At 45.4% G+C, this 22,388-nt stretch overlaps 1 protein-coding gene across 1 annotated transcript in view; it reads right to left on the reverse strand.

Annotated features, from left to right (window-relative positions):
* RXRG (retinoid X receptor gamma) overlaps window positions 1–21,561 on the reverse strand; it is a 60,119-nt gene extending 38,558 nt beyond the window's left edge. Inside the window, exons 1-2 of the mRNA XM_005890189.2 lie at window positions 21,180–21,561; window positions 4,502–4,749 (exon numbers count right to left, since the gene is read on the reverse strand). Coding sequence (XP_005890251.1) covers window positions 4,502–4,749; window positions 21,180–21,228 — 297 coding nt within the window. The 5' untranslated portion in view covers window positions 21,229–21,561. The remainder of the gene's footprint in view (window positions 1–4,501; window positions 4,750–21,179) is intronic.
* Between the last annotated feature and the right edge of the window lie 827 nt (window positions 21,562–22,388).

Here is a 22,388-nt window from a genome sequence, read left to right on the forward strand (position 1 = left end):
CAGCTCTGGTGACCAGGTGTTTGGTGAGCGCAGTCACTGCGACTTATTGCCTCCCTCGTCCCTGCTGTTCGGTTTTCTGGGTGTACAACTGGCGCACCTTCTCAGGTGGATGTTGACCGTCCAGAACCCCAAGAAGTCTTAGTTAGCAAAGAAGCCTCCTTGCAGTTTGGTAGATAATGTCTCTCTGGGGCTGCGATTGCCCCCTTCCGGCTCTGGCTGCCTGTCACCGGAGGAGGATGATCTGCAGCTGGCTAGCTCTGCTCAGTCCTTTGTTCTGTGCGCGGGCCTGGCGGTGTCTTAGGTTAGGGCTTTTCACGTGGTAGCTATCCCTCAGGCTGGTTTGCTAGCCCAAGTTAGTTCGTTCAGATTGCCCTTGGGGCATTCAGGCCTGGTCCTTACTCTAAGCAATGCAGCCTGCGCTTCCCTGCCCAGCCCCTGCTTGCTAGTGGCGGGTGCAGGCGTCTGTGCTGCTTCTCCACTGGGGGAGTTACCGTTGGGCTTGTAATCTGTGGGTTTTAATTATGTACTTATTTTTCCTTCGTTATGTTGCCCTCTGTGCTTCCAAGGCTCACCACAGACTCGGAAGTGAGAGTGTTTCCTGGCGTTCGGAAACTTCTCTCTTTTTAAGACTCCCTTCCCGGGACAGAGCTCCCTCCCTACTCTGTCCCTACCTCTTTTGTCTCTTTTTTTGTCTTTTATATTTTTTCCTACCTCCTTTCGAAGACAATGGGCTGCTTTTCTGGGTGCCTGATGTCCTCTGCCAGCATTCAGAAGTTGTTTTGTGGAATTTACTCAGCGTCTAAATGTTCTTTTGATGAATTTGTGGGGGAGAAAGTGGTCTCCCCGTCCTATTCCTCCGCCATCTTAGAACCGCCCCCCTCCTCTTTCACTTTCATCAAGAGGCTCTTTAGTTCTTGCTTTCTCCCGTAAGGGTGGTATCATCTGCATATCTGAAGTTATTGATATTTCTCCCAGCAATCTTGATTCCAGCTTGTGCGTCATCCAGCTGGGCATTTCGAATGATGTATTCTGCATATAAGCTAAATAAGCAGGGTGCCAATACACAGCCTTGATGTACTCCTTTCCCAATTAGGAGCCAGTCTGCTGTACCATGTCCAGTTCTAACTGTGGCTTCTTGACCTGTATACAGATTTCTCAGGAGGCACGTCAGGTGGTCTGGTATTCCCATCTCTTGAAGAATTTTCCACAGTTTTTTGTGATCCACACAGTCAAAGGATTTGGTGTAGTCAATAAAACAGAAGTAGATGTTTTTCTGGAGTTATCTTGCTTTTTCAGTGATCCAACAGATGCTGGAAATTTGATCTCTGGTTCCTCTACCTTTTCTAAATCCAGCTTAAACATCTGGAAGTTCACGGTTCATGTATTGTTGAAGCCTGGCTTGGAGAATTTTGAGCATTATTTTGCTAGTGTGTGAGATGAGTGAAATTGTGCAGTAGTTTGAACATTCTTTGGCATTGCCTTTCTTTGGGATTGCAATGAAAATTGACCTTTTCCAGTCCTGTGGCCACTGTTGACTTTTCCAAATTTGCTTGCATATTGAGTGCAGCACTTTCACAGCATCATCTTTTAGGATTTGAAATAGCTCAACTGGAATTCTGACACCTCTACTAGCTTTGTTCATAGTGATGCTTCCTAAGCCCCACTTAGCTTCATATTCCAGGATGTCTGGTTCTAGGTAACTGATCACACCATTGTAGTGTTACCTCGGTCATGAAGATCTTTTTTGTATAGTTTTCCTGTGTATTCTTGCCACCTCTTTTTAATATCTTCTGCTTCTGTTAGGTCCATACCATTTCTGTCCTTTATTGAACTCATTTTTTGCATGAAATGATCCCTTGGTATCTCTAATTTTATTGAGGAGATCTCTAGTCTTTCCCATTAATTGTTTTCCTCTATTTCTTTGCATTAATCACTGAGGAAGGCTCTCTTATCTCTCCTTGCTATTCTTTGGAACTCTGCATTCAAAGGGTATACCTTTCCTTTCTCCTTTGCCTTTAGCTTCTCTTTTCTCAGCTTTGTAAGGCCTCCTCAGACAACCATTTTGCATTTCTTTTTTGGGGGATGGTCTTGATCATGGCCTCCTGTACAATATCTCCTGTACAAAACCTCTGTCCATAGTTCTTCAGGCACTCTGTCTATCAGATCTAATCCCTTGAATCTATTTGTCACTTCCACTGTATAATCCTAAGGCATTTGATTTAGGTCATACCTGAATGGTCTAGTGGTTTTCCCTACTTTCTTAAATTTAAGTCTGAATTTGGTAATAAGGAGTTCATGATCTGAGCCACAGTCAGCTCCCAGTCTGGTTTTTGCTGACTATATAGAGCTTCTCCATCTTTGGCTGCAAAGCAAATAATCAATCTGATTTTGGTATTGACCATCTATTGATATCCATGTATAGAGTTTTCTCTTGTTTTGTTGGAAGAGGATGTTTGCTATGACCAGTGCATTCTCTTGGCAGTTCTCAAAGGCCAATTCTGTTAGCCTTTGCCCTGCTTCATTCTGTACTCCAAGGCCAATTTGCTTGTTATTCCAAATATCTCTTAACTTCCTACTTTTGCACTCCAGTCCCCTGTAATGAAAAGGACATCTTTTTTGGGTGTTAGTTCTAGAAGATCTTGTAGGTCTTCACACAACCATTCAACTTCAGTGAAGAAGCATTACTGGTTGGGGCAAAGACTTGGATTACTGTAATATTGAATGGTTTGCCTTAGAAATGAACAGAGATCATTTTGTCATTTTTAAGATTGCACCCAAGTACTGCATTTTGGACTCTTTTGTTGACCATGATAGCTACTCCATTTCTTCTAAGGGATTCTTGCCCACAGTAGTAGATATAAGTGTCATCTGAGTTAAATTCATCCATTCCACTCCATTTTAGTTCACTGATTCCTAAAATGTCGATGTTCACTCTTTCCATCTCCTGTTTTACCACTTCTAATTTACCTTGATTCATGTACCTAACATTCTAGGTTCCTATGTAATATCGTTCTTTACAGCATAGGACTTTACTTCCATGACCAGTCACATCCACAACTGGGTGTTGTTTTTACTTTGGCTCTGTCTCTTCATTCTTTCTGGAGTTATTTCTCCACTGTTCTTCAGTAGCATATTGGGCACCTATCAACCTGGGGAATTCATCTTTCAGTGTCCTATCTTTTTGCCTTTTCATACTGTTCATGGGGTTCTTAAGGCAAGAATACTGAATTGTTTTGCCATTCCCTTCTCCAGTGGACCACGTTTGGTCAGAACTTTCCACCATGACCTGTCCATCTGGGTGGCCCTACTCAGCATGGCTCATGGTTTCATTGAATTAGACAAGACTGTGGTCCATGTGATCAGTTTGATTAGTTTTCTATGATTGTGGTTTTCACTCCCATAGACTATACAATCCATGGAGTTCTACAGACCAGAATCCTGGAGAGGGTAGCCGTTCCCTTCTCCAGGGGAGTCTTCCCAACCCAGGGATCAAATCCAGGTCTCCTGTTTTGCAGGCAGATTCCTTACCAGTTGATCCACACAGGAAGCCCAAAAAGAAAATGAAGCAGCTCAGTCATGCCCAACTCTTTGTGACTCTATGGACTGTAGCCTGCCAGGCTCCTCCATCCATAGGATTTTCCAGGCAAGAATACTGGAGTGGATTGCCATTTCCTTCTCCAGGGTGTCTTTCTGACCCAGGGACTGAACCCAGGCCTCCTGCATTGCAGGCAGACTATTTACCTGAGCCACCAGGGGATCTAGAACTTTCCTAGACAACACATAAACTTGTAAGAAAATAATTGTATGTTTTTGTAAACCATGGCAATTTGGGGATTGTCTGTTATGCAGCATCATTGAAGCAATAGCTGAGCACTACAAGAAGTGAAAGTTGATGATCTCAGTGTAACATTGCTAGAAGGAAATAAACAGCATCTGGCCAAACTGTAGTTTTCCTATAGCAGCAAAGCAATGTCTACCATGCATACACATCCTTGCCTCTGTTGCAGCAAAAGGCACTAGGAACTAAAGTGAGGGTTTTATCCCCCTGAGTTTTTGCAATCTTTGCCTCTATCTCAGAGATAACATGTATGCAACACAGTCTGCCTTGTTTTAGATTTATCCATGTGCAACATCTGCTTCTCAATGGGGAGCAAAGACCACAAAGACCAAAGGACCAGGTAGTTCACTGACTTGAAAAATACGTAGTATTGAGTTGAGAAGGATCAAGGGGGTCCATCCCATGGAAGACAAACAGGCCTAAGAGCTGTTGAAATTACAGCCAGGACTGAACCATCAAAACTCCTGGACCATGAGGCATTGTCAGTTCTCTGCAGCTGCCTGAGGATACACTCAATGAAGGTCTTGCAGGAGGGAAGCCTACACAGACAACCCAATTCTTTCACCAGCATGCATTAAGCACCTACTGAGTGCTGGCTCAGCACCAGGATGAAACTATTAAAGATGTCTGGAAAGACATTGAAGAAAATGGATGCACACCTACCTGAGAGCTAGGCGGGGCAACCAGATTGATTCCTGGAGGGGCTGCCAGTGCTCCCGAGGGTGGGCCCATGGCAGAAGTGATGACTCGATATGGAGAGCCCAGGGCATTGAGGGGGGTCCCCACTGCACTCAGAGTTCGCGGGGCACTCACTGGGGTGTCAGTGTAGCTGGGGTGGCTGTCCATGGGCTTCCCTGTGGACAAGGCTGCCGATGGACTCATGGACGTGGAGCCAGTATGGCCGGGAGAACCTGTAAGGAGAAAAGAAATCAAAGGTGATGGGAGGCCAGGGGAGCACAGGGATGGTGTATGAGGAGAGAGTCCCCTCCTTTTGTCTCCTGTATCATTCCCCTTCTTCCAGCCATACCTGCACACCTGTGAACTCTCACAGCTGGTAGAATAAAGGCCAGCAAAGACCAGGAAGGAGAAAGGACTTGTTATAGGACAGGTTCTCTGGTGCGCCACATGGAATGTGCCTTGAATTGTATCAGAACAACAATCGGGGCCATGGGGACATAGTCCACAAGTCCCCAGGCCGGGGGGACTGTGACCTGAGCCAGTCAGACAGGGACGGTAAGTCCATACCAAACTCCCAGGTTGGGGATGGAGTGGGCAGGTGTCTGGGCTGCTCCCAGAATCCCCTGTTCAAACTCATTTTGCTATGAGAACAAGGGTAGGGCTGAAGCTCTATAGTCAGGAGAAATTCATTCATTCATATGTAATCATGAATTCATATGCACCATCTATTATGGTGCAGGTACCACATCAGATGCTAGCGACTACATCAGATGCTAGCAATTCAGAATTGAACAGAGAAGGCAATGGCACCCCACTCCAGTACTCTTGCCTGGCAAATCCCATGGACAGAGGAGCCTGGTAGGCTGCAATCCATGGGGTCGCAAAGAGTCGGATATGACTGAGCGACTTCACTTTCACTTTTCACTTTCATGCATTGGAGAAGGAAATGGCAATCCACTCCAGTGTTCTTGCCTGGAGAATCCCAGGGATGGGGGAGCCTGGTGGGCTGCCGTCCCTTGGGTCGCACAGAGTCAGACACGACTGAAATGACTTAGCAGCAGCAGCAGCAGCAGAATTGAAGGGAACACTGTGCCTGCTGTCAGGAACACATTCCATTATGATCATGGGGAAGGCAGAGGCTATTATCATGCCTTTCACTGTCTGTAGCTTTTGCAGTTTTAGTCCCATAAGGTTCTTATCCAATCTCTAGAGCGTAGGGTTAATCACTGCTTAGGGAAGAAGACTCAGGATGACTGGGCATGGCTCAGCAGCCACAGAGGCCCAGGAAGGCAAGTGCGACCAGGCCTGCCGAGACTGTTTCTTCTCTGGGGATAGGAAGCTTTGGCCACAAGTGTCTGTGAAATGGGCTCTGGTCAGATGACATCTGGTACCTTTTTCCTAGAAAAGTTGATCCCAAGTTCCCTCCTAGATGCAACTCAAGATAAAAGAAAAGAAGCATACCCAACTTCCATCTCAGAAGCCCAGCATGGAGCACTCTCTCCAGAAGAGAGGAGCTGTGAACTTTAGAGTCCACAGCAGCAGGGCAGAGACTCGGAGAACAGCAGAGCAGCCCACCAGGACTCACAGTGCCAGCTCCCTGTGTGGCTGGCATGCAAGAACAGATGCGGAATGAGCAGGTGCTAGGCTTCAGCACGGCACCCATGCTGTCCTCATGGATGGGACATGAGAGGGTTATGGGGAGAGGTGGTCAGTAAGCCCGGCCTGCCGGAGAAGTCATCCAACTCTCCACTTTCTCCTGGAGCCAAACTACAGGGGAGTCTTAAGCCTTTCAGAGACTTTTGTGGTACTTACATAGTACTAGGACTAGGATGCAGAGAGGGGGTACTCTCTTCACATTCTGGAGGGGAACATGGATCATCGGAGGTGTAACTGTGCAGCAATTCTTAAACATATTTTTCTCACTAGAAAAATGTCAACCTGGAGTTTCCCTTGGAGCTTCTCCTAGCTTTATTGCTGTTTCATTTCCAAGTGGTGTCCAACTCTCAAGACCCCATGGACTGTAGCCCGCCAGGCTCCTCTGTCCATGGGATTTACCAGGCAAGAATACTGGAGTGTGTTGCCATTTCCTTCTCCAGGGGATCTTCCTGACCCAGGGATCAAACCCGTGCATCCTGCCTTGGAAGGCAGATGCTTTACCTGCTGAGCCATCAGGGAAGCCCACTCTCCTAGCTTAGTTAAGGTCTACTTGTAGAGAGAACAGTCACTCCTGTGTCTGAGGAGGCCGGAACCGTCCAGGAGTTTCAGTCTATCAGGGACACTTGTCTCATAGACAGATGAATTCCAATTGCCATGTTCTAATTACCACAACTGAGGTGAACCACATGCTGTGGGTCCACAGAGAAGTGGCCAAAGGGTTCGAAGGGACAGGTGAGATACTTCTTGTGTGTCCTAAATAGCATCAGGCATTTTCCATACATTAACTTATTCTACCAATTTCCATACTTTAACTCATTATATCTTGACAATAGGGCTGTGAAGATCATCTCAGCCTTTTACAGATGAATGACAATTTAGGCTTAGCCTCACCCCCAGGCTGCTCCAAGTTCTGGGATGACTTGCTCCCACCTCCTTTGTCTAGAAGAAGTTTTTATTTCTCCTTCAAGGTCTAACTCAAGTATCACCTCCTCCAGGAAGTCTTCCCTGGTATTCTTAATCTGATTTGATGCCCTTTTCTGTTGTTTATTTCCTTGTATTTGCCATTAAACTGAGAGGGAGAATGGTGTCTGTTTTTGTATCCTCACCACTAGCACGTTTCCCGGCACTAGCCAGGTAGCGAGTGCCAGATCCTAGATTCAAACTGTCAATCTGAAGCCCATGCTGTCTCCTGTGTGCTCTGTCAAGGACAGCAGAGAAGATTTGGAGAGCCACCACATCACAAAGTACAAGTTGACTCAATGATGAAGTGATCTTGAGCTGAAAGTTCATCTGAAGGAGAGAGAAGGGGGCAACTTCCAAGAGCTCAAGCCAGAAAAACCAAAAATCTTCCCAGACGGTCACTGATCAGAAAGAAGAATTTTAGACTCTTCAGCAGCCCTGGAAGACTGTGACATTTAAAGAAGCCAATGTGTACCTTGAGCCTGCCACTAAGATAACATGTGACAGGTGAGTTAGGAGCCAGCCCAACTTGATGGGCGAGGAGCCGTGAACTTGGCTGGAATGACAGCTGTCTTTCCCAAGCCATCTGAGGGAAACCGACTTTTCCTTCCCTGTGTGGGCTTTCCAAAACTGACCCAAGGACCCTGCATATTCTACTTGAAATGGACCTCAGGGACTGTGCTTTTCATTTCTACGTCCCCAGGCTGATGTCCAGTGCTTCACACCAGCCCAGAGCTATGGGACAGAAGGGAACAAGATTTTCCTTCACACAGTTATCAATCTGAGAGTTACCAAGGTATGCAGCCTGTAACACTGGTGATATGGAACATCTAAAGTGGTGTTTTAAGTGATATGTAGGCAAACGTTTAAAATATATTAATTGTTTTATATTCATTTTTACTGTCTCCTTCTGTTTATAGCAAGTGACTCTGCTTCCATCTTTTATATAAAACTATCTTCCTAAAAATCACTATTTAAGTTTTCAAAAAAAAGTAAACTGACCTCAGAAAATTTCTATGTACAAGAACATGTGATATGTTGAATATCATGAAAACAGTATGCAAAGGAATGATGTTTAAGAAACATGAACTGTAATTTGCTGTAGATAAGGAGGGAGAAATGGAGGATAACACAAAATTTCCAGTTCTGTTTTGTTTTGTGTTCATGAATTAAGTTTACTCTTTTTAAATTTTATTTTATATTGAAGTATAGTTGATTTATAATGTTGTGTTTGTTTCAGATGTACAGCAAAGTGACTCAGTTATGTATAGACACTGATTTAATGTTTTGCAGCTATTATTATATGTGGTTATTTGTAACATCTAATACATATAGACAGGTATGGAATTTAGCTTTTATTCCACATATAAAAATAAAGTATTGACTAGCTTGATCATTTACTTTAAAAAAAAAAAACATGAGCTGTACAAAAAATATGAAAATATGGACTTGGGGAAACTCACAAATTGTTTACAGAATAAAATGAGAGGATGTGAGAGAGATTTGAAATTTAAACTACATTATTTTTATTGTATTTAATAATAATACAAATTAAGACAATCAGAATATTCCTTGATTACTCAGTGATGGCAATGGTACATTGAGACAGAATGCAACAACCAGTTAAAGTCAGGTTTACCATGGCCTTTAAAATGTCTGCTGAGTCAATGGCCTAGAAGAGATGGGCTATGTTATAACCATATTTTTATAAGAAAAATTCAAAAAGAAAAACACATCTTCACAAATTTTTATTCTTTGCCTCTCACAACGAATGACCACTGTTGCTTAGAAATAAATAGCTTTGCTTTTAGAAAAGGTGGAAAATAAAGATGAAAGTGTTGTTCAATGGAAAATGAATCCATTCTCCCAAATAGACACTAAAACATTCCTATCTAGGACATTTTTTATCAGTTTCTTCAGCTCTCACTTCTTTTTTTTTCCCCCCATGGCCATGTGGGAACTACAGCTAGTACACGTTTTCCAGAAGTTTGGTTTCTAGTCCAAATCCAAAGTCAAGGTTTTCTCTAATGCTTCTATTTGGCTCCTGTGCAGAGGCTGGGAGCCCAATTTTCCCAGCCTCCACAGCCTATCAGCTTTGTTTGCTCCCTGACCACATGCCCTCTAGATCCTCATCAGTCCCTCATATTGTGCCCACTCTCAGATGTTCATTCTCTTTGCACAGCAATAATTTTTATAGAAATTAATTCATCTGATGGGAGAGGGATAGTTGACTTTCTCTGGACCTTCTCTTCTCTCCTGGCAACATACCAAAGAAATGCCTTTCATCTTCCAGGGCTCACTCTCCCCAATAAGAAGGCAGCACCTAGTGGGTTCTAAGATCCCTCCCAATGCTGTTCCATGAACACTGAGGTGGGTAGGACATAGCTCACTGGCATCTAAAAGAAGGACGTGCAGGTGGTGGTGGTCTGGAATGGTCAAGCATAGGCCACTTGCCAAGGGGCCCCTGTCGTCATCAGCTGGACCGTGTTAACCCTTCAGGCTGTTCGGGATTCCAGATTGCAGTTTGAGGTGCTGACAGTGTCACCAGGAACCGAAGAGGTGATGGAATCTGCAAAGTGTTTGATTTTTGAAGTCCATGTGTACCTTGTATGGGCATCTGGAGTGACATCTGTGTGGAATACAAGACTCTGAAGCTGCCCAAATGTCCTAGGTTGGATGGAGGTTGCATCACTTTCCAGTCATGTAAACCTGGGCCAGGAACTTGACCTCTCTGATCTAGCTTCCTCAGCCATAAATGGAGGTATCCATACTCTAGCTCAGAGGTGCTAAAACCATTTGAGACCACTAACCCAGGGGTAGCAGTTACAATTACTTACCACACTATAAAGGTGGTGAGAGAGACCTATGTCTGGCTTGAATACCGTTGTAGAAGATTATGTAAATAGAGTTTAACCCAAGCCACACCAAGAGTAAATGTTCTATTAAGAACAGCTGCCATCAGCCACTAGTCCGAACATACCAGTTGTTTATAATATTAACCACTCCTCTGAGCCCAGAGTGCCCCTTCATCATCCCAGCAACCTCAATCCTCTGAGCCCAGAGTGCCCCTCCATCATCCCAGCAACCTCAATCCTTCCCCTTGGATCCTCCAGATCTCCCCATTATCCATCACAACATGGAGATTTCCTCCATGCTAACTTCCATTCTGAATGCCTGGTGCCCTACTGGCTATCACATATTTTAAATTTCACCACAATTATCATTGTGGTGTCTAGCACTGTGCCTGGAACACAGTAGATGCTCAAAAAATATTTGTTGACTGATCAATGAATGTGCTTCCCTAGTGGCTCAGATAGTAAAGAATCTGCCTACAGTGTGGCAGACGTAGATTCGATCCCTAGGTTGGGAATATCCCCTGGAGAAGGGAATGGCAACCCACTCCAGTATTCTTGCCTGGAGAATTCCATGGACAGAGGAGCCTAGCGAGCTATAGTTCATGGGGTCAAAGAGTGGGACACTACTGAGAGATTAAACACTTTCAATGAATGGAATAGTTCTTTTGTTAACTGATACAACCATATAGGGAGTTCATCAGTAGACATAATTTGCATGAGAAATCTATGTTCCTTATGTTTACCAAAATGAAAATCTCTGAAATCTCTAGATAACAAATTGCATCTGTGTGTTGAGGGGACACTTATTGAGAAAGAAAAGCCCAGGTACTTAGAACTACACAATTCAACCAAGGCAAGGAAGTTGCTTAGCAACCTCATCCTCAGCCAGTAAACATAAAATGTCAAGCATGAGTCTTTCTGATTGGCCGGACAAGGGAACAAATGGCTTGGCATTTCCACCCCTTAAACTCCTGTGCCTGGGTAGAGAGTTCACTGTCCCATCCTCAGGATGAAATGGAAATTTAGGATGAATCATCAATAATGGTAACACCCAGCCACAGGGAAGGGGACGGAGGTTAAAAAAAAAATAACTTGCTATTTCTAAGAGTCTGGACTCTCCATTAGAAACCAAGGGAACGTCACGGGGCCGTATCCCAATCTACTTTCTGTCATGGTGGACACAATCTCACAACCAACTTGCCTCCTTTTCGCTAATGGAGGGATGTGTTACATAAGCCTAACAATCGTAGAATATTCAGAAACCTGGCTTGTTCTTCCTAGTCAAAGGGAAACTTGTTCACACGTCTTTTCCCCACTTGGCTCATAATATACAGACAGGCTGCACGGGAGGTAGGGAGGCCTGCAATATGAAGACACTCGAGTGACACTTAAATGTCATCTCCCCCGCTAAGTAAAAACAACAGATAATATTTATTAAGCAATTGCCATGAGCCAGACATAGATCCAAACACTTTACATATACTGACTTAATTCATCCCTACAAACCCCGTTAAGGTTACCAACTTTCATCCCTATTGTACAAATGAAAAACTGGGGGACAGGGAAATTAAATAACTTGCCCGAGAGAACATGGCTAGTACATTATACAAGTAGCATCTGATTCTAGGGCAAAGGCAGCAGACCTGGATTTTAACCCCAGCTGCACCATATGCTATACTGGCTGCGTGGCTCCTTACAGCAGTTACTCAGGCGTGCTCCTTCCTCTAGCTTCCCCGGGCCCAATTTTTGTCCCCAGCTCTGCCCTTCCTAACCCAACTGTGGCCTCTCTCAGGATTCTGGCTTGGTATTCTCTGTTTTAGATTTTTATTAGAGTATAGTAGATTTACAATGCTTAGTTTCAATTGTATAGCAAAGTGATTCAACTATACATATATTCACTCTTTTTTAGATTCTTTCCCCATGTAGGCCATTACAGAGTACTGAGTAGAGTACCCTGTACTATACAGTAGGTCCTTATTAGTTACCTATTTTATATATAGTAGTGTGTACATGACCTGGTACTTTCTGACTAAGATCTATCCCTTCTGATTCTAGCCCCTCATATCAAACCCAAGCCCTGGTTTCCTTCATCAGGTAGGAAACCCAGACCTCAGTTCAACTCAGCTTTTTCCTCTCTCTTTCTTCCACAGAAGGGTCACTCAGATGCCCAGGATTGGCTGATATACATTTCTTATATTTACACTGCTGTGGCATTTTCAAAAGCACTTTCACATACTCGTCTGAGCTGTACCACCACTCTGAGACTGGACGGGAAAGTATTTTACAGGCACTGAACTCCACTTTTTAACAGATGTGGACATCACATTATTAGCTGAATTCTTACTGAGCGAGAAGCACAAGTAGAAACTGCATTTTTTAATGGGAAGCCTCTTCTGCTACCAACGTCCTTTCTGACTTTCTCAATGGGGGAAATGAAGACACATGATGGAGGTGGGAGCATGTGGGAGAAGAGACACTCCCTCGGCCCGTGTGGCTCAGCCTCCTTGGCCTCTCAGCAGGAATATGAGGACACAGGATGCAGCAGCTGATGAGCTGCGTGCAGCTCCAACCAGCCCGCCAGCCTGAGCCCACACAGCCTGACTCCTGCAGGCCCCACAGGAGGGCTGGCGGGCTGTTCGGGCTGGGGGTGGGGGCTTGCTTCTTCCAGTGCTTGGGTGAGGGCGAGGGAGAAATTGGCGGTCCCTCCTTCCTCTCTGCCTCCACTCTCCCCTCCAGCCCTCCTTCTCCCTCCATCCCCACCCCTTTCCCTAAAACCTGCAATGATGGAAGTAGTGAAAAGCAGCAAAGATTGATAATCAGCCTCATTATTACCAGCATTATATATAATTATAGCAAAACCTCACTCATTTGGATCAATTGAGAGAAAAATCAGTCTAAATTCGTGACAAGTTGTCAGATTACTTTTAAATTACAATTTTATTACTTCTAAGTAACACACGTGAAGAGTTTGTGTTTCAAGTACCACAAGCTAATGGTTATTAAGTGGGGATTTTATAAAATCTGCTTTAAAAGATTCTTTTGTAATTAACACCCCATTAATATGCTAATGAGATTTCTACTATGCTTTCTTTTTAAATTGCTTAGAAACCAATGAAACTTAAAGAGGCTCAAGACTTCCACAGTCTTACTTGCTTAACAAATCTTTTTTTGTTGTTATTTTTCATGAGTGTGCAAATACAGACTAGTTCCTGCCATGATCAATTTAATCACCATTCCAAATTAATAATATCACAAATTAGTACGGCCATGTTGTTTTAGGGTAGAAATCAGACTTTCAGGACTTGAGGAACCACTTCATTTTCTAGAGAAGTTGCATGACTTGGTCGTGCAGTCAGGGCAAAAACCCTGGGCCTTCTGCTCCCACGTCCAAGCTTATTCCATCCAGTACATACTGCCTTGCATTCGTAAAACTCTTTATAATTGTCTGCTGTGTATTCCCATATCAATTATTGGTTCTGTCAGTCAAAAAATGCTTGTTGAGGGCTCCTAACTGCGTACCAGTCTCCCTGCTACTGTTCAGTCACTCAGTCGTGTCCAGCTCTTTGCGACCCCATGGACTGCAGCACGCCAGGCTTCCCTGTCCTTCACCATGTCCCAGAGTTTGCTCAAACTCATGTCCATTGAGTCAATGATGCCATCCCACCATCTCGTCCTCCCTGCTAGGTGCTACAGATATAGCAGGTCCTTGGAGGCCACTGTCTGTTCCATCCAAGCTTCAGACTGACTCAGAGTACTTGGAAGGGAAGAAATTATCCTCATTAGACAGATTAGAAAACTGAGGTTTAGAATGATAATGGGACCCTTTCAAGTAGTTGTTGTGAATTATTAAAGACCTAGAATCTGAGTTTAGTCTGGCACAATTTCTGTCAGCCTCTCTGCACATAATTAATGGCATTTTGCTTACATACCACCCTTCCCACCCAGGACCAAATTTGAACCTTGCTGGTACATATGGATATTGTGCCATCCCCAACATATTGGAGGCACAAGGGGTTACTGGAGAGTAGGGGCTCCACCAAACAGGACCAGCTGTCTGTCCCTTTAAACCAAATCCATGCACTGGTACTGCATGTACCAGCCCATGAAGACAAAGGTCAGGAAGTGCTCCAGGCATTGACTTACAGTGCCCCCTCTAACCGCTTGTTCCTGAAGTCCTTGAACACCAATTCTGCCCACACCCACCTCTTGAATCCATGACTTCAATCTTTCTCTGTCTCTGTAGGCTTCTTGTTCACATTCTGAGGGGATCTTCCTTACCCAGGGATCAAACCCTGGTCTCCTGCATTGCAGGCAGATTCTTTACTGTCTGAGCCAAGAGGGAAGTCTCAAACAAATCATCAGTTCAGTGTGTCATTAGAGCATGCTTAGTTGCTCATTCATGTCCAACTTTTTGTGACCCTTTGGACTGTATCCTGCCAGGCTCCTCTGTCCATGGGATTTTTCAGGCAGGAATATTAGAGTAAGTTGCGATTTCCTCCTCCAGGGTATCCTCCTGACCCAGGGATCTAACCCGCATCTCCTGTGTCTCCTGCATTGCAGGCAGATTCCTTAACCACTTGGCCATTGTAAAGCCCATGCTCTCCCTAGCCTCTCGATATAAACTGTCTTCTAAAGATTGTAGTTATTTTAAATGTGGTGAACCATAGAGCAGAAATAGAGACATAGACACAGAAAACAAATGTATGGGTATCAAGGGGAAATGGGTGGGGTGGGAAGAATTGGGAGATTGGGATTGATTTACATGAACTATTGATACTGTGTATAAAACAGAAAACCAATGAGAACATACTGCCTGGCACAGGGAACTTGACTCAATGCACTGTGGGGACCTAAATGGGAAGGAAATCCAAAAAGAAGGGATATATGTTTATGGATAGCTGCTTCACTTTGTTGTACAGCAGAAACTAACACAGCATTATAAAGCAACTGTACTCCAATAAAAATTAATTTAAAAATACAGAGAACCATATCCTTGGTGCAACATTACCACTGGGTAATGGACATGGTATTATTTGTTCTCAGGTCCTAAATATCTAAATTCCTTGGACCATTCTCAACCTCAGCCCCAAAAAACATCTCCAGGAATAAATCATCTCCAACTGTCCTACAGACTTCAGAACTTGTAACTGGTTTATATACTCCTTCAGAACAGAGGATGAGTCTTAATTCTTGGTGTCCTACACAACCCTTGCATAAACCAGACGCTGAGCCAAGGTGTGCTACCTGAAAGATTGACAGGCCCTCCTGGAGCAGTCTGAAATATTCTTTCCCTCCTGGTGATCTCTAACTTTTGCTCTGTTCCCTATGTCACTGGGACTGAGAAAACACAGGTATCATGAGCCCCAAGCTTTCCAAGATTGCTTCCCCATGACATTAGGGACCAGCCAAAGGAGAGACAAAAGAGATGCTGAGTCACAGAAATGCAACCCAGGCAACCAGCCTAGAAGGAACATCCCAACATATTTATCAAGCACTTTCTTTACTGCTCCTCTGACTTCTTGTAAATGTATTTTGAGTAAAAGATCACAAGCTTTTCCATTTTTTAAGCTCAGATGCTGAATTCTAAAATCCCAATAGAAATTTGAGCTTGGTCTTGAACCTGCAGACTCTTGCCCTCTCCCTCGCTCCTTTCTCAGTTGCAGTATCTGATAAAAGGAGCCAGCAGGCCCAGGCTGTGCAATTTGAAGTTGAGGAAACTCAGGGGAATATGACTCACTAAGGACACTGGCCTGGGGTGAGGGTATCCTAGAGATTATAGGGATGGGAGGTCCCAGGTCACTGCCCTCTTTCTGCCAGATCTCATAAGTGTCTGTCCTGGAATGATTTGCTAAAATATAATTTTCTGTAACTGGCCCAGAATTGATGCCTTATTAACTTCACTTCAGCCTCTCATAGTGCACAGTCTGACACTTTAAGAACAGGCATGCCTCCTCTAAGAAAAACCTACATACAAAATTTAAGCTGAATATACTACCATAGTCTCCAAGTTTTCTGAAGTAGGAAAGAGAAACAAACTTTTATTGTGTGTTTACAATTTTCCAGCCTTTGTTTTAGTGAATCCCTACACCGTGGAATGTTAACCGTTGACCCTGTATAGTTGGTAGTATTGTTATTTCACCAAGACATGAGAGGAGGGCTTTCTATGGCTTAGCCTCCCTCCACATTTCTTTCTGCCACCCCAGGTGGCCCCCAAGGGCACTCAGGAGAACCCAGTTTGTAGAGCATAAGTAGCCACAGGTCCCAGGCAAGCCCCACCTGCATTCCCTGGTGTCCTCATCTGTAACTGATGGGTCCGTTCAGATGAGCTACAAGTCTTTTTCTGGCTTTAAAGATTCAGCTTTTGCAGGGAAGCTGAGGTGGGAGTAGGGGGTAGAGGAGGGTTGAAGAGAGCTGTTCAGAGCTTCAGAGCTAGTGTTGTTCTTCACTGCTAACTGGGACACAATCAAAATAGTACCAAAACTTCTCTGGAATGATTCCCTAGGAGTAGGCCAACATATTCAACACAGCACATCCCCATGCATTAGCTTATACATTTGACCACAGCCACTTCCCCATCACAACAGAAGAGCTGAGCAGTTGTGACAGAGGCCATAACCAGCCACTGAACCAAGACCTGGGTCAGTCTCAAGAAAGCCACCCAAACCCGGGCCTTCTAGAACAGTCGCATCTTAGATTCCCTGGGCCTCTGTGTTTTCTACTTTCCAATAAGAGAAAAAAATAGCAGCTTCCTCCGGGAGCCCCTGGCACCCCAGCCACCCAACTCTGGTGGCTAAGTTCTCTGCAGATACAGAAGCTACATAATGAGGGGAAGGAAGAGGTGGAGAATTTTGATTACTCTTTGCATAATTTCTTCCCCCAGTTGCTATTCAGCTCTCTATCTCTTGGTAAGATTGTAAATGTTTCAGAAAATAGTTTATACTAAATATACTCCTTCCTAAATCTCATAAACATTTATTCCTTCCTACATAAACCCTAACCACTTACCTCCATGGTAAGTCCCTATTAGCCACCCACACATTTGTGGAGGGGAAAAATATGTTCTGTCATACACATAAACACACACACACACCCTCCTCCCACATCCTCATATTGCCCTCCACACACACACACACACACACACACACACACACACACACACACCTCCAACTCAACCCCTCCTCTATGGCTATTCTTACATAAGAAGGGGACTATTCTACACAAGTGGTCAGACTCAGTAGAGTAGGGCTCTTACAAATCATTAGACCCCCAGGGAAAAAGTGAAAGTGTTAGTTGCTCAGTTGAGTCCAACTCTTTGCAACCCCTTGGACTGTAGCCCACCAGGCTCCTCTGTCCATGGGATTCTCCAGGCAAAAATACTGTAGTGGATAACCATGCCCTTCTCCAGGGGGTCTTCCTGACCCAGGGAAGATCTCTTGCATTTCAGCCGTATTCTTTACCATCTGAGCCACCAGGGAAGACCCAGGTCCCCAGAATAAGCCAGCAACTAATTCTCCAGAGGCCACCATTGCACCTGAGTGACTGCTAAGTTACCGTGTACTCAAGGCCAGGCTCCTATGTCTACAGCTGCTAGGCAGTGGCGTGACTGGCTTGGGGTTCCTCATCCCTTCAAGGGATGTCCTGCTGCTTAGCTTCCTGTGGCAACTCTGTGGCCCACAGAAGTTGTGAGAGGCAGCTCAGCACCGCTTGGACTCAGGACCAGACTGCCTGGGTTCAAAGCCTTGGCTGTGCCATTTTCCAACTCTGGGACCTTAAAATGAGTTATTGAAGCTTACCATGCCTCAGTTTCCTCGTCTATAAAAGGAGTGTAATAATGATGGTAATAATACCCACTCAAGGAGTTGTCATGAGGATTAAATAAGATGATAATGGTGAAGTGCTTACAATGGTAGTGGGCACTTAGTAAGTGCTACTGTGGGCTTGTTAAATGAAATGAGACAAGTCCCCTCCCCTGATCTCCTTTTCACCCTGAGGATTACTGCACAATTGGAAGGGGGATTACAGGATTTGTTCTGCCATCTTCTTAGAGGCTGCAACTGTCTCATCCAGGCAAACAAATCTCTTACTGGGCAGCTGGCAGAAAAAAAGAAGAGAAAGGTTCTTACCTCATCACATGGGAGAGACTAGAGCTAGGCAAGTGGGCACCTTGGTGGGGCCACTGCAACCCAGCTAGTCCCCACCCTGCAGCCAGTTTGCCCAGTGTCTTGTTCACTGATGGGAGGATGGTCTGATATCTGGTAAGCACAGCCCAGACACAAATCCCAGGTGTTATTTCCCAAGGGTGACATTGCTGCCCTAGAGATTCTCAGAAATCAAGGGAGCCCTCTGCGGTTCCGCTTGCTAATACATAAAAGGGCAGAGGTTATACACTAAATAATTTAATATGTGTGGTGCAACTTGCCTCATTGAGGCAAAAGGAGTGAGAGACTGTAGGCTATGTCTGCTTCAGACTTCAGGTCTCCCCAGCACCTGCAGGGATGTCCTTCTCCCTCCCACCTCCCCCCTCACCTCTGCAAGTTCTCAGGCAGACCTTCCTACAGATGGGGCCCTTACCTCTGCTCAATGTTTCTGCCTCTTAGCTGGCAAATACAAACACAATGGAAAACCTCAGTACAACTAAACCAAATAATTGTTCTCCTCCCTCAGGAATGGGGAGGAAAAGGAGCATCAGGGCAGACGTTTCAACAGCCTAATCCTTCCCCTTCCCCCCATGGTTATATCAGCCTACTCTTGCATGGCCCAGCCATTGTGTTTCCTTTTATCTGAAACCTAATTACACTAAATACCAGAGCCCCCACAATTATGAAAATTTAAACCAGCAACGTATGTGGGTCTTTACGAATTTAATTTTATTTCCCCAGATTCCTAATTCATTATTCTACAGTAATTTTTGATTTTTAAATTAATTTGCATGTTAGTACTTGGGCAGAATAGAGGGGACAAAAATATTAACTTTTATTAAACACAAAACATATAGACAACACTCTATATCTGCTTTTTCAAGCATTTGCACGTTTAATACTCACAACATGGTCTGAGATGGGATTTTAAACTACAATTTAGAGATGAGGCTCAGAGAGGTTCAATATCTTGCCTAAGGTCGCACAGCTAGTAAGTAAAAACCTGGGAACCAAACTCAGTTCTCTCTCTATACATAGATAGAGAGAGAGATAGATAAAGATAGATATCTTTCATGCTCTTTCCACTGCATCAGATAGAGGGAATGCTATTAGAAGTTTGACTCAGGGGCTTTTCTAGAAGGGCTGTCCTCCTCAACCCCATATAACCTTAGCCTGCTACTGCCTTCCTTGAGGCCTCAGTTTACACATCTATATTAGGAGAGGACTAAGGCACTCTTTGAGGTCTCAGGATATTACTATCCCAAGATTCCAGACAGCAGCTCCCAGAGAATTTTGGACTAGACCTTCTTTCCTCAGACTGTCTCTTCCTACACCTGTCCACCTTCAATCCTTTTATTCACCCCAACCATCTCAGAGGGTCTCCTTGGCAGTTAAGAAGCCATAACCTCACAGACCTCGAGGGTCCCAAGAATCTCATGGATAGGCATGTTCTTCAGACAACTGAACTCAGAAGGAAAAGGAAAAAGCGCTTCTCAGCTGAGAATGGGACCAAGATGGGAGTCAGGAAGGCTTTTCACAGTACCCAACTGTATACTGAAGATCAGAGGTCCACTTCACAGCCTTGGCCACCACACTCGCTGGGTCACATCACAAGACTGGCCCCAGGAACTTCAACATTGTCTCCCCCAGAACGTGTGGCCAGGGTCCCTCACCCATCGGATCCAAGCAGCAACCTCCTTCTGCATGCAATGGTGCACAAACCATGCCGTATTACAATGTGTCTGCGCAATGACAAGCTTGCCCAGTACAAATAGTACAGACTCTATCTCATGAACGTCTGTGTTACGAGCACCTAACTTCATGCTTGGTCCATAAAAACTGCCCAACGCATCCCGAATAAATAAGCAACCCCCTGGCTTAATGTCTCCAGGACAGGGACCCCATCTGCTTCCAGTGTCCCACCACACTTTATGGAGGAAAATGCCCAGTGGAATAGGCAAGCTTTGCTCCCAACCCTTCAGATGAATTGCCTATCTGTCCTCACAGGAGGTGGGGAGGGCAGGGACATTTCAGTCCTCAAGACCTAACAAGAATTTCTGCTTTGTCGTGCCTGCCAGTGTCTGCTCTCCCCTTTGGCTACTAAGAACCCAAACCTCCTGCCACCAGCTGACAAGTCAGAGGCAGTTGGTCAGCTGTTGGGCCCATTTACCCAAAGCTGGGCTACTGTGCTGCTTCTGTCACTGAGTCAAAGGAGCCTTGGGACCAAAGTGCCTGGGTGTGAGGGCGGCTCCTGGGAAGTGCCACCTGGCTGCCCTGCCTGGCTTGGCAACCTGGAGCTCCAGCTGCCCGTTCTCTGCTATGAGAGCCCAGATCCCCCTCCCACCACGCCCAGATCTCGACCCTCAGAGTGGAGGTGGTGGCAGTGACCCTGGAAGTGGAATTGGGGACAGCAGCAGGGGAGGACAAGAGGCTATTAGCAAATCAAAAGGGGAGAAAACAGAGGAAGGAAAACACGGTAGCAAATTAAAGCACTACGTTTTCTTTTTAAAAAATGCAATTCTAGGGAAATCTGCTTTTAAATGAAACAATCAGTCTGTTGTTATGAAGTATCTCAGGTACCCTTAATATTGACAAAACCTTTTCCGTCATTTTTTTTTTCTCACGGCAAGCTGGGTATTAGGTTCATCCCAGTAATTTCCTCTTACCTTTTCCATTCTTCACACCCCCACAAACCCGCCGAGTTAGAACAATGCTCTCAGTTTACCTTTGTCTCAGACATACTCCCAAGCATGTTGGTTCAGGCTCTCCTTAGAATATCCCCATATCCTCCCATCTGTTCACTCATTCGAATGTGCAAACAGATTCTCACCTACGGACCGTTCTCTCCCACTCTCCCTCCCTCCCTCTCCCCATCCGTGCCCCTCACTCCTGCCCGCGCGCTCACACACACACTCACACGGAAACACACTATAGACGCCGATAAACACACATGCCCTCCTTCCCAATTCAATCCTAATCCAGTTATCCGGATCTCCCCATCTCCGCTCGATCTCTCCAGACGGTCCCGGCGTTGAAGCCGTGTGAAATACTCACCTCCAAAGCCTGTGGGAAACTTCATGAAGTGAGAATAATTTCCATACATGTTGACTCTTCAGTTCATAGTCCTCCCGGGCGCGTCTGCTCAGTGGCTCGGCCTCTCCCTGCTCCCAGGCGCAGCCGGGCTCCCTTCAACTTGGGCTAACAAGAGTGGTCATCGCTTCCTAGCAGCCCGGGCAGCTCGGGCTGGGCCAGCCCTCTGGGATTAGTCAGGAATCTGCCTCTCGATCTGAGCGTCCACATCGTGCGTCGAGCCGGCGGTGGCGGCAGCAGCTGGTGCCTGTCAGTAATCACGCATAATGCCGCCGCCGCCGCTGCCACACTGCCACCGCCGCGCTGCCGCGGGAGGCAGATCCTGTTGCTAGTTTGATTAAGTCGGGGCAGGGCTGCTGCGTGCGACTCTTACAGCTCCCGGCTGGTCCCCAGAGGTCCCCACCGGTGGCACGATCTGTTATCTAGGAAGCCAATCGATGTGTGACTGACCCAGAGTAGGTCAGGACAGAGGAGGGGGAAGTGGGGAGGGACTCTTTAGATGTCTTTTCTTTGACTTGCACCCCCCAAATCAATGGGGTTTTATTAAAATGGGTTTCTTCCCTATGGCTTCTAGCTATCCAATGCACTTGGTGTTTGATCTGGGAAAGGAGGTGGGGATGGGGCGAAGAGGGAACAGACCCCTTCATAAACCCAAGATTGGCCAAGAGTGAGAGGTCTTCCCCAACTTGGGAAAAACTAATCCAGATTGGCCCTTAGACTTGGAGTAAGCACCCCCTGCTCTGGTAGCTGGAAGCATTAGTCTGTGCTCAAACGGTCGAAGCTTGAGAAGGGCAGTTAGGAGCCAGAGCTCACTCACACAGAACACAGTACAGGTAGGGAAGACAGGCAGGTGGTGCTCTGATATGTCACTGAAGGGAAGCATTCACCTTATATACCACTGTCATCAGGCTGCCTGTTCAAAAAGTGCCACTGAGTCCTCGCTGACACAGAGCTTCTTTGGTGGAACCGACCCACAGATCATAGAGTCTATGCATCCCTTTGATGTTTGGATCTGCTATATGGTTTTCCTGACAAGCCACTGCTCCACCTATATTTGAACACCTCCAGTAATGGGAAGCTCACTATCATTTCATTCCATTCCATTTCTGAACAGCTCACGAGAAAGTTTTCACTGAGCTAAAATCTGTCTCCTTCAGGATGGGGAACACAGGT

This window comes from Bos mutus, chromosome 3 (genome assembly GCF_027580195.1).
Source record: "Bos mutus isolate GX-2022 chromosome 3, NWIPB_WYAK_1.1, whole genome shotgun sequence".
Taxonomy (NCBI): Eukaryota; Metazoa; Chordata; class Mammalia; order Artiodactyla; family Bovidae; genus Bos; species Bos mutus.